The sequence below is a fragment of the Malus sylvestris genome, chromosome 15 (genome assembly GCF_916048215.2).
Source record: "Malus sylvestris chromosome 15, drMalSylv7.2, whole genome shotgun sequence".
In the NCBI taxonomy this organism is placed as follows: domain Eukaryota; kingdom Viridiplantae; phylum Streptophyta; class Magnoliopsida; order Rosales; family Rosaceae; genus Malus; species Malus sylvestris.
In genome coordinates, this window is record NC_062274.1 from 19,325,531 (window position 1) to 19,341,710 (window position 16,180).

General features: G+C 41.0%; 2 protein-coding genes across 3 annotated transcripts; both read right to left on the bottom strand.

Moving 5' to 3' along the window:
- Positions 1-5,687: 5,687 nt before the first annotated feature.
- Positions 5,688-6,146, bottom strand: LOC126602770 (uncharacterized protein At1g76070-like). Its single transcript, XM_050269643.1, has one exon. It carries the CDS (start codon positions 6,144-6,146, stop codon positions 5,688-5,690), a length of 459 nt encoding a protein of 152 aa, XP_050125600.1.
- Positions 6,147-7,262: 1,116 nt separating this feature from the next.
- Positions 7,263-15,747, bottom strand: LOC126604448 (DNA-directed RNA polymerase II subunit RPB1-like). Of its 2 annotated transcripts, XM_050271701.1 has the most exons (16): positions 15,440-15,747; positions 15,033-15,296; positions 14,388-14,687; positions 14,147-14,305; positions 13,839-14,000; positions 13,478-13,698; positions 13,220-13,361; positions 12,799-13,134; positions 12,415-12,701; positions 11,970-12,228; positions 9,426-11,890; positions 8,829-9,383; positions 8,558-8,629; positions 8,356-8,409; positions 8,169-8,240; positions 7,263-7,636 (listed from the first exon to the last, which is right to left on the bottom strand). In XM_050271701.1, the coding sequence occupies exons 1-15, from the start codon at positions 15,521-15,523 to the stop codon at positions 8,180-8,182; spliced, it is 5,421 nt and encodes a 1,806-aa protein (XP_050127658.1). In that variant the 5' UTR covers positions 15,524-15,747; the 3' UTR covers positions 7,263-7,636; positions 8,169-8,179. The 2 variants fall into 2 exon arrangements, with proteins under 2 accessions (XP_050127658.1, XP_050127657.1); XM_050271700.1 differs by having other exon boundaries at positions 8,829-11,890.
- Between the last annotated feature and the right edge of the window lie 433 nt (positions 15,748-16,180).

A 16,180-nucleotide genomic window follows, 5' to 3' on the forward strand; every position in this document is an offset into this window, starting at 1 on the left:
ATAAAAATTTTCCACATTCCTTTGGTCTCGGTCTATTTACACATAATGAATAAAAAAAGTACAATTTTTTACTTAAAAGCCGTACTAGTATGCTATGATTTCATTTCCTTCTCCTATTTTTAATTTTTGATTCTTTTTTTTTCTTCATTTTTGTTAAGTAAACATGCTCTAAAATGTGTATGCAAAATTATTTTCCATTTAGTTATGAGGATGGTGCAAGTAAATGTATTGGAGAATTTAAGCATAAGAGATCCCAATAAAAGTTGAGAATTGCGTCAACTAATCTCATAACTTATCAAATTTATGATTATGAATTTGAAAGTGAGATCGTATTTTTATTTTTTATGCATTAGTAAACATGAAAGAAGTTAATAATTTGAATAATCAAATCAAAATTGTATCAGAGACCGATAACAAAAACCTTCAAGAAAAAACTCCAATCCTTAAATGACAAAACCTAGCAGCATACCCTTTGACTATGATCTTCGGATCGGCATCAATTCATCTTTATCTCTTTCCCTTTTTTCTCTATTTATAGAAATTATCACTCTCTCGTTCTTTCAAAAATAGTTATTGTGGTTATAATCGCTCTCTCGCTTGACTCTGTTCTTGATAAAATTTCTTTTGACGGGAAGAAGAATAGGGGATTCCAAAAATGAGTTGGGGTGTTTGGTGTGGAATAATTGGGTAGGACGCATGGAGTGTGGGTGAGACCCATGAAAATAATTGAGCATGTTCACTTCATATTTTAGGTGAGTTGTGGATCCAACTACTTATACCATCAATCAATACCTACCCTTTTTAAAATTAAGCACTAAATCATTGAAAATCTCCGATGATAAATGATGTCAATTCCCAAATGGGAGTCTCCAATGTTTATGATGCCTTGGGAACTACATGTTTTCATAATATTATTAAATGCATAGAATCTATATAGTTTTTATGTGTTACACACAAAGTAAGAGGTTTGCAAATTAGGGGTGGAGAGATTTCTAAGCATTTAATGATTCCTTTTAAATGAGAGAGGTAGAGAAAATAATATAGAGAAACAGTTACTGTCACATCCCGGCCCGGGACGGATCATTTCCCAGGCCCATTCCACCATCGTAGCACGATATTGTCCGCTTTAGGCTTACCATTCCCTCACGGTTTTGTTTTTGGGAACTCACGAGCAACTTCCCAGTGAGTCATCCATCCTCGGAGTGCTTTGGCATCCTTCTCGCTTAACTTCGGAATTCCTACATAACCCGAAGTCAGTGAGCTCCCAAAAGGTCTCGTGCTAGGTAGAGATGAGAATATACATTTAAGGATCACTCCCTGGACGATGTGGGATGTTACAATCCACCCCCCTTAGGGGCCGGACGTCCTCGTCGGCACACTCGCAACCATAGTTTAGGCTCTGATACCATTTGTCACATCCCGGCCCGGGGCGGATCACTTCCCCGGCCCGTTCCACCACCGTAGCACGATATTGTCCGCTTTGGGCTTACCATTCCCTCACGGTTTTGTTTTTGGGAACTCACGAGCAACTTCCCAGTGGGTCACCCATCCTGGGAGTGCTCTGGCCTACTTCTCGCTTAACTTCGGAGTTCCTACAAAACCCGAAGCCAGTGAGCTCCCAAAAGGCCTCGTGCTAGGTAGGGATGAGAATATACATTTAAGGATCACTCCCCTGGGCGATATGGGATGTTACAATGACCCGGGCCGGGATGTGACAAATGGTATCAGAGCCAATCCTTGGCCAGAAGTGTGCCGACGAGGACGTCGGGCCCCTAAGGGGGGTGGATTGTAACATCCCACATCGTCCAGGGGAGTGATTCTTAAATGTATATTCTCATCCCTATTAGCACGAACCCTTTTGGAAGCTCACTGGCTTCGAGTTCCGTAAGAACTCCGAAGTTAAGTGAGAATGAGGCCAGAGCACTCCCAGGATGGGTGACCCACTGGGAAGTTGCTCGTGAGCTCCCAAAAACAAAACCTTGAGGGAATGGTAAGTCCAAAGCGGACAATATCGTGCTACGGTGGTGGAACGGGCTCGAGAAGTGATCTGCCATGGGTCGGGATGTGATAGTTACACTCAAAATTTTATACTAAGAGCGACTATTAAGTTTGCAGCGGATCATCATCTAGTGTTTTTGTCAATGGATGAGTACATTATTATATTAGTCATCTCTAAATTTATTTTCTTATCACGTGACGAAGATAATAGAACACAGTACGCATGCTCGATTGCATGGTAGATTCTCTCCATAGGAGACAGCCATATTTGTGGGGTCATCTCCTAGCAGCTTCCAAGCTAGGTGGTCAGAAATTCAGAATGCAGTCCACAAACTATAGGAGAAGTGTCACATACGCTATTTTAATAACTTGTCCCTCCAAAAGCAGAAGCAGAAAGTGGATTAGGTGCTTATTACTTTTTTGCTTAATCCAACTTCCCTAATCCAAACTTTGACAAAAAAAAAAACTTCCCTAATCCAAACGTGAAAGCATCATTCAAAAGCAGAAAAAAAAAATGCTTATTTTGCTTTACAGCTTCAACCTACCGGCCCACAAATCACAATCAGTCTGGTTGGGAAGTTGTCCCCAGCCTCACACTCGTTATCACACGCTTTCCACATTTAGCTATATGCCAAGTGCCAACTCAAATTATCCATAAACTTTCATGGACCATGATATTGGTATGCTGTCATCGTGTTGTCATGCGTTAATTATACAACACAATACTGTAGCATTTTTTGCCAATTTTACATGTGATATGAATGAAAGAAAACTTCACGATAATTGTATACTCGTGTCGTAGAAGTTACTTTCCCAAATATCGATGGTTCCATCATGTTTTCCAAATTTTAGTTTCCAAATGGAGAGAACCCCACATGATTGTGAAGGACGGCTTGCAGATAGTGCCAAAGGGACTGCAACATAGGGTTTGGATGATTTTGGTATCTTTAAGCCTCTCGAAATACTCAGCTTTCTTTCCCCCCGAGAATACCTCTGCAAACAAGCTACACTAGAGCAAGAATATCTCATATCATCAGAGTTAAAAGCAAGAGTATCTCATATCATGCTTTTTCCCTGTCTTTTCCTTTGACCTTGTTCTTACCTGCAAGACAAGGAGAAAGAGAGCAATCAGTCAACACTTGGAATCAAGCTTCCAGTCCGGAACTGACTGCCTGGAACCCCATTGCTCTCGAGTACTCATCTTCAACATCTTATGCTTCCCGAGAAGATACCACATCTGCCTGAAGAACAAATAGGGCAAGTGAGAAGGATACAAGGAAGCATGTGGAGACAAGCGCAACAGAACACGTGCCGATACATCCACTACTTTGTCAACATCAAAAGTATCCCATATCAGCAGGGTCGAACGTACTCTAGATTTGATGGACTTGTTTTGACCCTCAAATTCTTCAGTCGGCCTTATACTCTGGCGGAAACAAGAAAACCCTCCAGCCCAGTTCAAGAATAAGCCTGTGGAAAGTTACTTCTTCAAAAGCAAAAGTATCTCATATCACATTTTCTCCTTTTCTTCTCTTTATCCTTCATGCTACCTGCAAGATAAGGAGAAGGATAACAATCAGCCGGAACTCGAAATCAAACTTCTGATCTGGGACTGATTGCTTGGAGCTCTGATTGCTTACCTTGTCTGTCACCTCTTTCAGCAGATCCCCTAGCTCGGCGACTTGGGGGACTCCTACTACATGGTTTGTATCGCGCTTCACCAAGCCTGAAACTACAAGTAAGCGTCAAGTGAAATTGATACATTACCTTGTGCATCTCCACCAGTTAAAGATACCACCCCTGGAGGGAGGAAGAGTACTTCCAAAAAAGATGCCACATCTACCTATGAGACAGATAAGGCAAATGAAGACGATACCACACTTCGGTACTTAAAAGTTTCATGATTATGAGATCATTCTTCTACAATATTTCCTAATGTCATTTGTACTAAATCATTCACTTGTACTCACTAAAGGAGAGCTTGAACCTATATACTGTGTAAACCCTTCACAATTAATGAGAACTCCTTTACTCCGTGGACGTAGCCAATCTGGGTGAACCACGTACATCTTGTGTTTGCTTCCTGTCTCTATCCATTTACATACTTATCCATACTAATGACCGAAGCAATCTAGCGAAGATTACAAACTTAATATTTAAGATGATATTCTTTGGTGTATGCTTTTCGTAAACGATATAGTGTTGATAGATGAAACACAGGAAGGGGTAAACGCGAAGCTTATCCTTTGGAGAGAAGTGTTGGAATTTAAAGGTCCTCACCTAAGCCGATCAAAGACAGAATATATGGAGTGCAAGTTCAGTGCAAACGGAGGCCAAAATGAGTTAGGGGTGAGGATCGGAGATCAGGAAATACCAAAGAGCGACCGTTTTCGCTACCTAGGATCTATCTTGCAAAAGAACGGAGAATTTGATGGAGATCTCACCCATAGAATACAAGCTGGATGGATGAAGTGGAAGAGTGCATCCGGCGTGTTGTGTGACCGTCGTAGGCCACTGAAGCTCAAGGAAAAATTTTATAGGACGACAATAAGGCCGGCAATGCTGTATGGCATAGAATGTTGGGCGGTGAAGCATCAACACGTAGGTGTAGTGGAGATGAGGATGCTTCGTTGGATGTGTGGGCACACGAGAAAGGATAAGATTAGGAATGAGGATATCCGAGGTAAAGTAGGAGTAGCCGAAATTGAAGGACAGAGGAGAGAAAATCGGTTACGGTGGTTTGGACATGTGCAAAGAAGGCCTACTGACGCTCCGGTTCAAAGATGTGACCACGGGACAGAGGTTCAGGGCCGAAGGGGTAGATGAAGACCTAGGAAAACTTTGGAAGAGACCCTAAGAAAAGACTTAGAGTACTTGGATCTAACGGAGGACATGACACAAAACTGAGCGCAATGGCGTTCTAGGATTCATATAGCCAACCCCACTTAGTAGGAAAAGGCTTTGTTGTTGTTGTTGTAAGAATGAAGTTTAATTATTGTGGGCTTGAAATGTTTCATAACGGGTCGATTTTGGGCCTAAATGAACCACCAAACTAGTCCTACTAGGGAGCCCAAAATGTAAATCTCCAGCGAAAAGGAACATTCATGTAATGAAAAGCGAGTTAACAAATGTTGGACATGAAAATGCAAGTGATTTTGGGTATGAAAGCACTTGAAAGTGTTTTTTTAGCCTTTTCAATTGCTTCTTTAAAAATCACTCTAAAAAGCATTTGAATTCTTAATGCAAAGTTTAACTTGCTTTTAATTATAAAATCGCTTTCTATAAAAGCGCTTATAAACATAAGTGAATCTCTAATTGGCCATTCCAAAAGCATTCTCAAATTCAACTCATTCAAGTGGTAGTTGTTTGGTTCTCAAGAAAAAAAAAAGCATTCTAGTTAAAAATCTCAATAGTCATGAAATCATGGTAGAACAATTCATATTTACATAAACCTGAATTAAATCCACAGATACTTAATTTCTATTTCGAAACCTAAGTTTCAAAATATAAACAATGATCGATTCGTGCATGTGTTTTACGATTGAAGAGGCAAAGGGTGAGAAGAAAAGGTCCTCCATTTCCTCAAAGCAACAGCTTCCTTCTTCACATCCCTATGATCTTCATCTTCTTCTCCCCTTACCTCATGTGTCACGTCATCCTTCTGATCATCACGAACCTCCAGTAACAAATCAATCCGCCAACGTGCTACGACCACTGGCAAACCTCTTCATCTGACCCAAAGAAGGCACCCTTTCTGGAGCTCCATCACGGTTCCTATTTTCGTTACCTTCTTCCGGGAGGGCTACTTCTTTCGGAACCTTGCTCGAAACCCTAGCCGGCTTGTTCTTCACCTCTTTAGGAATACATGAAACTGGAGCAGAACCAGTACTATTTGATTTGCTTTTGTTCTTCTTCTTGCCATGGACTTGCCCCATGCAGGAGACCTTTGGGGAGGTGGGTTCTTTGGAAGCAAAGGTAATTCCACTCCTGGTTTTCCTTCTGGATTCAGGAGGAAATATCCGTATCATCGGACCGGCTGCTTTTCTAGGGCTCGGAGGTGGGCTGTGGAACGTGATCACTGCCGGCTGTGCAGCTTTAGATAGAAACGTTAAAATCTTGCTTCCCATTCGTTTTAATGGTTTCTCCATCGACTTAATTGTTGTGATTCTTGTCTACTTATATATACATATACAGTATATATATGTGTGTATATTTGTATATATAAATTTATGCACGCAGAAATGCCTTTAGGGGCTTTGGGGGAGCCGGAATGGGAATGAGAATGTTGACCTCTTCACAATATCAGATTGTGTGATGGAAAAGCCAAGGGTTTTCGCCGGCAAAAATAAAAAATTTGGATTGACATTGCATCCTCCACGTGGCAAACAGCAGTGCAATCTCCAAAGTCGAATGTGATTTTTTATTTTGTTATTTTTCAGTTTTCAGTTAGGAGGTTTACATCCGCATGTCAAAAGCTTTTGTTTATGACTTTGGATCAAGAGCAAATATTTTGACACATATTTTAACAATTTTTTTTTTCAAGGGTCATTTAGTAGCTTCGTCAGAGATTATGGGCAATTATTGCTGGTTCACTCTTCCATTCGTGAATGTGTACTTGAATTTGATTCCAACAGGAAAGAGAGTCAAAACCAAAACATGTGATCAATATCCATCGCTTTTGCATGCGAACGTCAATCTAATACCCAATAATGAGGAATTACCATTCTAGCTAAATGGGCCTAGAAGAAGTTAGGAATCACAATAATTTTAATGTTCATTAAATATTAGTTATGTCAGTTAATTAGAGTAGTATGTATGTCATCTTCCATCCAAATTCAATCTCTCTTCATAGCTATTTGAAAATATTTCTTGTAGAAAAGCAAGCATAAATTAAATTAAACCAACAGCATTTTGTGAGCTTTGTGCGTAACCTCTTGAGTAAAAACTTTCTTTTCATCAATTTGCTCATCTAATTAGGCCCTCGAATTTCCGTGAACGGAAGCTTAATTTCAAGACCGCAGAAAAAACAACACTACGGTATAACAACGTATGTTTGTGGACACTCAAGTTGTAAAGCCTTTGACAAGGTTCATTGGATTGTGTAAGCTTGTGAGTGAAGGCCATGCAATTTTTTTTCCAGGAAGGCCATGTAATGAACATTAAACGGTAAAAGAGTAACATCTCTTCATTTATAGTAGAATATCGTTGTATCAGAAGAAAAAAAAATATCGTTAACTTGATTATAAGTTCAAAACAGTACAGGATAGCGACGTAGGCAATTCTATAAATCTATAAATTGGTTACAAGTTCAAAACCAGAATTCTCAAAACACTCGTCATCCTCACGCTGATGAAGAGAGGAAAATATCCGACTAGAATGTAAACTTTCGACACTTACAACACATTTCGAGAGGAAAATATTGGACTGATGCCAAGTTTTAGGGCACCGAAAACAGAGAGTTACACATTCCCCCTGCATATCTGAACTGATTAATAGTAAAAACTAGTCCTGGGCATATCCTCGACTATTAACGGGACTGTAATATGTACGGCAAGCTTACATCCCCCAGCGAAGCGGCCAACTTGAACACGGCTTCTCAGTTCCGATTAGTCCATGTTTTCGGATGGTAACAGGCGAGCTGTAGACTTGGACAAAAGAACCATGAATAAAAGCCGATCAAGTATCATTTTAAATTATTTTCATTCTCTAGCTACCTGGGATTGAATATCGACTTGCTTACATGCTTCGTCTCCCTAACCACAATACATGCAACTTCCTTTTTCCGAAACGAAAACAAAGAGGACCACATACAATCTAACTATAACACTGTACTATGAACAGTAACGGGAGCTTTTCGTTAAAGTTCCCATAAAAAGGAAAATTAATGAAAAGGGCTTGAAAACTTTTGAGTTTTAACGATAAAAACAAAATAAAGGGTAAAATGAATAGTACCAGGATTGACTTTATGCATACAAATGAATGAGATAAACGAATACGAGTGCTCGAGTCAAAAGCTTAAGGAGGCACTGATGTTCAAGAGACGTGGAAATGTAAATAACTGGTGGAATGAAATTAATCCTGATAACCCAAAGATAAAGGCTTGAAAAAGAAACTAAAATCTCCATTTGAATAAATAGGCACCGACAAGATGAAGGATTCAAATAATATACCTCCACATCATCTACTGGCTAGCAGATGATGGCGAGTAACCGGGTTGACTGGGTGAGTATCCAGCACTTGGACTGCATGGAAATAAAAGTGATCAGAAGAAAATTCACAAGCATTATGGCACATTTAGTGCAATGGCGATCAAAACAGAAATATTCGGAGAAAAACAAAGATTGTTTCACAGTTTACCTATACTGAGGGGAACTCGAGCTATAGTCTAGGCTCACTCCAGAAGTCAATGGGCTGAACAAGAATAAATATTAGAAAAAGAAAAAGAAACATTCAACAAACTTACACATCAGTAAAACCAAGCAGAGTCCCAAAAAACTAAACTGGGCAGGAAAATATAGAACGGTGCAGTCAGAGAGGTGACCAAAGAAAGTAAGTTTACCTGCCGGGACTGTATGTGGGGCTTGAGGGAGAGTACGATGGAGATGTGGGGGAATATGATGGTGAGGTTGGGCTGCAAAAGAAAAGAAAACATAATTGGTAGGCTACATGAGATTTCCTCAACACAATAATTATAATAATTGGAAAAGACAGAGGCAGCAAAACAGAGAATTAGAAACTGAAGACTAATCAACTGTGAGAGTAATAATCCTACTCATCAGCCCACATACAGCAATTCTAATACCATAAGTGCAGTTCAAAAGATAGCTCACCTGTAGTTCGGAGAGGTAGGACTGTATGGACTAGATGGTGACAATCTTGGACTGCTTGGAGAGTAAGCTGACGACGGACTGTACTTGGCAGACTGAGGATTATAGCTTGGAGATGTAGGGCTGTAACTGGGCGAGGTTGGACTATAACTAGGCGAGGTTGGGCTGTAACCAGGAGAAGTTGGGCTGTAGGCTGGCGAGGTAGGGCTGTAGGATGGAGATGTTGGACTGTAGGAAGGAGAAGTTGGGCTGTAGGAAGGTGAAGTTGGGCTGTAGGATGGCGAAGTTGGGCTGTAGGAAGGAGACGTGGGACTGTAAGATGGCGAAGTGGGGCTATATGCGGGGGAAGTGGGGCTGTAAGCAGGGGAAGTGGGGCTGTAAGCAGGGGAAGTAGGGCTGTAGCTTGGTGAAGTGGGGCTGTAGCTTGGAGAGGTGGGGCTGTAGCTGGGAGAGGTTGGCGAGTATGATGGACTCGTAGGAGAGTAAGCTGGACTGGTGGGACTATAGCCGGGAGAACTAGGACTATATGTCGGAGAGGTGGGACTGTAGCCAGGAGAAGTGGGGCTATACCCTGGAGAGGTGGGACTGTAGCCAGGAGAGGTGGGGCTGTATCCAGGGGAGGAAGGGCTGTATCCAGGGGATGATGGGCTGTAGCCTGGAGAGGAAGTAGGAGAGAATGCCATTCCTCCAACATAAGGAGAAAACTGAGCATCCGAAATTGGTGACAGCCGAAGATTTGGGCTCAGCAAATAATTAGGGGACATCATGCCCTCGTGATATGGTGTTCCTGACACTGGAGAACGAGATGGTGTCATACCAAAATCAAGACCATCCATGTAACTGGGCAGCTGGAGTTCGATGGCGTTCTTCAGCATCTCATCATTGAGATACAGGGCACAATCTCCCGTCCCAATTGGTGCAAGTTGCCCTAACATTATATTTTCTGTCACGCCTCTTAAATAATCCGTCTCTGCAAACACTGCAGCATCAAGAAGAATATCAACAGTCTCTTCAAAGGAGCACCTCATCATAGGACCAGTGTCATTTCTATTAATGCCATGACGGGTTATTGCCATTAAGTGCCCACGGTATGTCATCGTGTCACAAAGGATAGCGAGATGCCTATAATTAACATAGGACCCATCAAATGATATAACAACCCTCAACTCATCCAACAATGACCGACGAACTGCCTCAATTCCGAGAATTTCCAGAATTTCAATCAAATGATTACTAGTTGTGCGCCTAGCATCAACATCATCATGGCACAGAACAGCCAAGAGATTAACCCCTTCCGTATCCAGCATCCACTCTTGCTCTGCTTTAAACCCTTCATTTGGATCGAACTTATTAACTTTACCATGTTTAATGAACACTTTGTTAATATCTGGGATACCACGAAGAGCCATCTCTGTCAGCATGTTACTCTCAATCTTCTTCAGAAAAACATCATCTTCAGCAGATTCATCAACCATCTCCCCTTTTGGAGCTTCAGCATTCATGATACGGATACGAAGGATCAATTTTTCTGCATTGTCATCATTGAAGATACAAGTTAAATCATCATCAAATTCAAGGTTAATCTTCTCAGCAATGTCAGCCATGCTCAACTTCTTATCCACCATCATTTCGCGATTCAACTCGATGCGAAGCAACCAAGGTGAAATTTTATCAGGATTAACTTCTTCATCTGGCATTTCATAGTAAGCTCTCACAAAATCTATATCCTCATCAATTATTGTGCTTGTGGGTTCTGGATCGTACCATACTTCTGTAGCTTGAGTTACACTTCGCAGAGTGGTGTATTCCAAAGCACACTGCACATTCTTCGCCCTCTCCTTCGTTTTATTAGCTTCAGGCTTTAAGTAGACAGACAGGGATGGCGTTTTGATTCTCTTGGCTACATTAATAATTTCCCTCAACCTGGGGACACCTAGGGTAACATTCTTTGCACTCACACCTGCGTAGTGGAAAGTATTCAGTGTCATCTGAGTGGCAGGTTCTCCAATAGACTGTGCAGCAACGCAGCCAATCATTTCCCCAGGTGCTACAAGCGATTGCAGGAAGCGTGATTCTATCTCCCCAATAACCCATTCAAATGCTTCACGAGTAAGCCTGTACTCATCCAACACCCGTTTGCTTGCAAAAGTGCTGCGAAGTAAAATGTTGAAAAACAATGTTGCGTTCTTCTGCGCTTCGACACTCAACAAGTCATCACCAGGAACAACTTTCAGTCTCTCCTGGAGCTTATCAATAGCTTCCACAATTTCCATCGGGTGCATATCAGAAGTCCTTCGGAAGTCAATCTTAAAGGTTTTTTGTGCATTCCAAATAAGCCTCTTCAAATTAACAGGCAGTGGCCAAGAATTATCACCTGTGACTGCAATCTCTGTTCCAAGTTGTAATCTATCTGTTTCAAGTTTTTGAACTTCTGCATCAAACACATTACGGAACTCTCTAATCGTTTTGAGATCCTCAACATGTTCGTGCAACATGTAGTCGGGATTCCAATATTCATCATCCAACTCATAAGTAAAAGTCTTATCAAATTCTGTTTTCTTCATTTTCAAAGAATCCAGCTTTTGTGATTCTATCCAAACAGCATCCATCCCATCTTCCCCATATAGAAACTGAATGACATCACCCAAAGAATTACGTACTGTGCCATCATATTTCACCATAATATCCTCCATAGCCTTCACCAGTCTCCTTTGGATGTACCCAGTCTCAGAGGTCTTAACAGCAGTATCTATAAGACCTTCCCTACCACCCATAGCATGAAAAAAGAACTCCTGTGGAGTTAGTCCACGCAGGTATGAATTCTCTACAAATCCACGACTTTCTGGTCCATAATCATCTTTAGTAAAGTGGGGCAACGTCCGGTCTATGAACCCGTACGGGATTCGCTTACCCTCAACGTTCTGCTGTCCCACACAAGCAGTCATCTGTGATATGTTGATAAAACTCCCTTTGGACCCTGCTGTAACCATGGCCTTAAGATTGTTGCTCTCATCTAAACTCTTTTGAGCACTACTTCCAGCATCATCGCGAGCCCTATTCAACACCTGGAAAAATCACATACATTATTACTCAACAATATGCAGGCAAAAAAGAATATTGCAGGCAAAAAGCCATGTAGCACACCTGGTTCACTTTGTTTTCAAACGAATCCATCATGGTTCGTCCAGGTTCAGCCTCCAGCTGCTTAGATTGGGCTTTACTTATAAGATCTTTCACCTCATTTTTCGCCTTGGAAATTGTTTCATTGATTTTCTCCATTGTGGCTGCATCAGCAATCGTATCTCCAATTCCAATGCTAAAAGCATTCTGCAGCAGCCAGTAATTCACAAGCCATTGGGTATGACCCAGAAACTTGCGGGCTGCATCTGGACCAACCTCTTCCCTGCCCAACAAGAAGTTTCAATGGATACAACTTCCCTTTTGGTCAAATTATATGTTTGATACTCAGATGGAAGCAAAGGTCGTATTGTATGGTGCATCATAAACTCAGAGTATGAACTTCACCAAGATCATACACACAAATGCATTTCTTAACTTAATAGAGTGAACTGAATAGAGAAAATCATACCATATAACATGAATAAGACTTCCTGTAGAAGTCCCAAGGGCCTTCTTGCACAGAGTTCCAGAAAGCAATTCACCCTTTTCTATTCTAACAAGAGTATCCCCTGGAGTTATGTTCCCACTCTCTGATTCCGAGTGCCATGCAGAAGTTCTTTGGAGATTTATTTGTTTTGGTATTATAAGATTGAACACCTGTTTTCCAGTCCAAAGTGGCCGGGGCTTCAAAATTGCAGGAGCAGGAACTTTTCCATCAAAATCCTCCCACCACATCAAGATATTCATGAAAACATCCTGAAAAGAATTAGTGAGGGTAAGGCTCCTTTTGCGTGAAAAGAGAATATTATCAAAACATGATATTCAAGAGGTAAAATAGGGGTGAATCAGTTACCTTCTCTATGAAGGTATCCCTCTTGGTGATCTTACGACAACCTAAAAGTGTGTCCTGCACAATTCCCATGACAGGTCGATTTGACTGAGGTGAGACGATGCATTTTGGCACCATCATGAGCTCCAATACTTCAGCCCTGGTTTCAAAGGACTGGGGCACATGCATGTTCATTTCATCCCCGTCAAAGTCAGCATTATATGGCGATGTCACAGACAAATTCAATCGAAATGTTGAGTATGGCATGATCTTGATTCTGTGGCCCATGATAGACATTTTATGGAGACTAGGTTGTCGATTGAAGAGGATAAAGTCTCCATCATTCAAATGACGTTCCACCTGAAGCCACAATAGTAGAAGTTCAAAATTTACTCTCAAACAGAAAAGATCCAAATCAAAACTTATCAGAATGAAATAGCAATGCCTTATATCCAAGCTCCAAATGATGATCACTGCTTTTCTTCAAATAACGAAGATCAAGCCTTTGCCCATCATCTCTTATTATATACTTCGCACCAGTTTTACCGGGCGGAGGATGGGGGCCATACTCAACAAGCTCCTTCAACCTGTTTGTTATTGATTGATATTCCATCAGTAGAAATAGAATAAACTAAGGAAGATGAAAAACTGTAGAAAAGAACAAGATCGGAAAATTACAAATAAATACATAAATAAAGTTTACCTTTCAATATTATATGGAGTCACAGTCTCAGGGTATGTGAGATTCAAAGCAATGCTCCATGGCACTCCTAATTGATCAATGTTTATGTTTGGATCGGGAGTAATCACTGTTCGTGCTGAAAAGTCAACACGTTTCCCCATTAAGTTGCCTCTTATACGCCCTTCCTTTGCCTTCAGTCTACTACAAATTGATTTAATGGGCCTCCCTGATCTCTGCGTAGCCTGTTCAGTGTGGAAAAATTTCAGAGTATGCATGAAATGAAGTTCTACTGCTTAACATAAATTTATGTCCACAAACAAAGAAAGACGCAACATAAAAGCATACAGCTACTATGCAGAAATATGTTTCCATGTATGCATACCCTTGGTAGTCCTGGCAACTCATTGTCAAAATAAGTGGCAATGTGGAATTGCAGAAGTTGTGCAAACTCTGAAATGATATGAGCAGGAGAACCGTTTCGTTCCTGCCGCCTCAGATTGTCATTATGACGAATAATCATCGCCAATTGATGAGTCAAATCATCCTGAACTCAGAAAATACATGAAGCCGGTTATCAACTTATCACCAACAACGATAAATAACTAGACTTTCCTTTTAGCTACTAAAATTATCAGCTTGCCACCTGTTCTCTGGAGAGAAAGGAAGAAACACAGCATGAAAGAAGTTTACCTCACTCCTGGATGAGGTGTCCATCATTACAGAGGGTCTCACAGGTTGTGGAGGAATGGGCAGAACTTGTAGAATCATCCAATCAGGCCGAGCATACTTTGGGTTCAACCCCAATATTTGGGAGTCTTCATCACTTATTCTCTTTAAAACACTAAGAACCTAAAACAAATTTAACAATGTTTTAGCACCATGAGAAGTTGGTCTGACAGAAGGAAAATCTGTCTAAATAAAGTACACCAACCCTTTCCGCAGTAAGGGTCTGTTTCCTTTCCACAGGTTCAGGAAGCTGTTCCTGGTCATCATTTTTCTTCCTTTGGGCTTTGTACTCTGCATTCATTTTCATACCCTCAATAGAGAGCTTGGGCTGCTGAGCACCACAGCCACCCCGACTTTTCTTTACAGGCTCTTCAGTATCTTGGCCTTGGACATCAATTTCATCACCACCTTCACATTTGGATTTGTTTTTGCAGGCATCCAAAATCTTTTTCAGCCTGTTTTTCGGATTTTTTATTCTCATAGCTTGCTTAAACTTGTGGTCGTCCTGCAAAATGAAGTCACACAAAATTTGTCGAGGTTAACAATTGTCCGCATACTTGAGTATAAGATCCTTTTTTAAAACAAAATTGACGCTTTTGGCTTCCATGAGGTAACAGACTCATTTTATGCATCGTATTCTTTCAAGCTACCCAAAACATGACCCAACGAGTTTACAATGAGGTATAAAACAGGCTAGGGACATCCAAATGACCTTTCAACCTATCTTACAAGACTAACAAGCTTATCAACTATAATGTTAGTCAACATTACGAAAGCAGTAACTGAAACTCGATCATGTGGATTAGAAAACTATTCTACTGGAAAGTTTAAGGGCAATAATTATAAGTACCTCATCGACTAGAATTTTCGAGCAATTGAAGCAAACGCATCGCATTACAGATAACACAGTCTTTATGAATCCGATGTGAAACATTGGTTTCGCAAGCTCTAGGTGCCCAAAATGGCCGGGGCACTCAGCCATGTTGGCTGTACAAGTCTCACATTTCAACTTCCGGTCAATTGTACCGAGCCGAGGATCACTCAAACCAGCCGTCTTCGGTTTGCCTCCCAACATAGTCTCACTGTGCTCAATCTCCACCACAGACATTTGCCTCTGCAACAAAACACAACAGACTGTTTCAGAACACTCCAATTCACCAAAATACGGCACTCATCAAACCCTAGCATCATCCAATCACTACCAAATCGAACCAACTCAGTAAACAGCTTTCGAACAAAGAGGGAGTGGAAAGTTACGATTTCGTCGGGGCTGAGAATGCCGAACTGCACGCATTTCACCTTCGCCACCTCCGCTGGCGAGAAGGGAAACCGGATATCCATGGCGACGACGACGACAAACCCTAGGGTTTTTTTCCGAGTCAAATTCTCACTGTAACTGGTACTTATTCAGCTCACGGTGTTTGTCGATCAAATAGTTTTCTGATTTTTTTAAAAAAAAATTTCAGATTTTTTTGGGTTTAATTGTTTTTCTGATTGCAGCGAAAACCAGGGATCGACTAGCTCTCGACTTGGGAGGAGAATCTCTCCAACCAAACCGAATGGAAACCGAGGCCTTAAGGCTCCTTTTATAGGCAAAGTGGGTAGAGGCTAGTGGCTACCTACTTGTCTTAAAGACGAAATTGCCCTCTCAGGTTGACGTTTGAGTAATCCATGCGGGTTGTGGGTCGTGAGCTGTGGCAAAGCTAATCGAAATTTGAGGAACTCGTATGACACGGTTAATGGTGAGGTCTAGTGTTATTGGTATATAATATTTCGTGTCAAGAACATGTGGAGAGAAAATAATACATGTTGAGTATTATTAGCACATTATGTCATCATGATAATGTACTAATGTCATACATGTCCTGCTAAAAGTGCATTCAAATAATCACAATGACCTTCATTTGCAATCGAAAAATATAATTAGAAATGTCTTTTGAGTGTGTGACATTATTCAAAAGTGATTCTAAATATGTGTTTACTTAATTATTTTTACAA

What these genes read in the sequence shown, in the direction of transcription:
- LOC126602770 (XM_050269643.1), bottom strand. Translation starts at nt 6,146, where the DNA reads ATGGAGAAACCATTAAAACGAATGGGAAGCAAGATTTTAACGTTTCTA.
- LOC126604448 (XM_050271700.1), bottom strand. Translation starts at nt 15,523, where the DNA reads ATGGATATCCGGTTTCCCTTCTCGCCAGCGGAGGTGGCGAAGGTGAAA. An exon ending in CGAAAATTCTAGTCGATGAG is followed by an intron (nt 14,688 to 15,032) that starts GTACTTATAATT and finishes TTCATTTTGCAG; the next exon opens with GACGACCACAAGTTTAAGCA. An exon ending in TCGAGTTCCCCTCAGTATAG is followed by an intron (nt 8,241 to 8,355) that starts GTAAACTGTGAA and finishes ATTTCCATGCAG; the next exon opens with TCCAAGTGCTGGATACTCAC.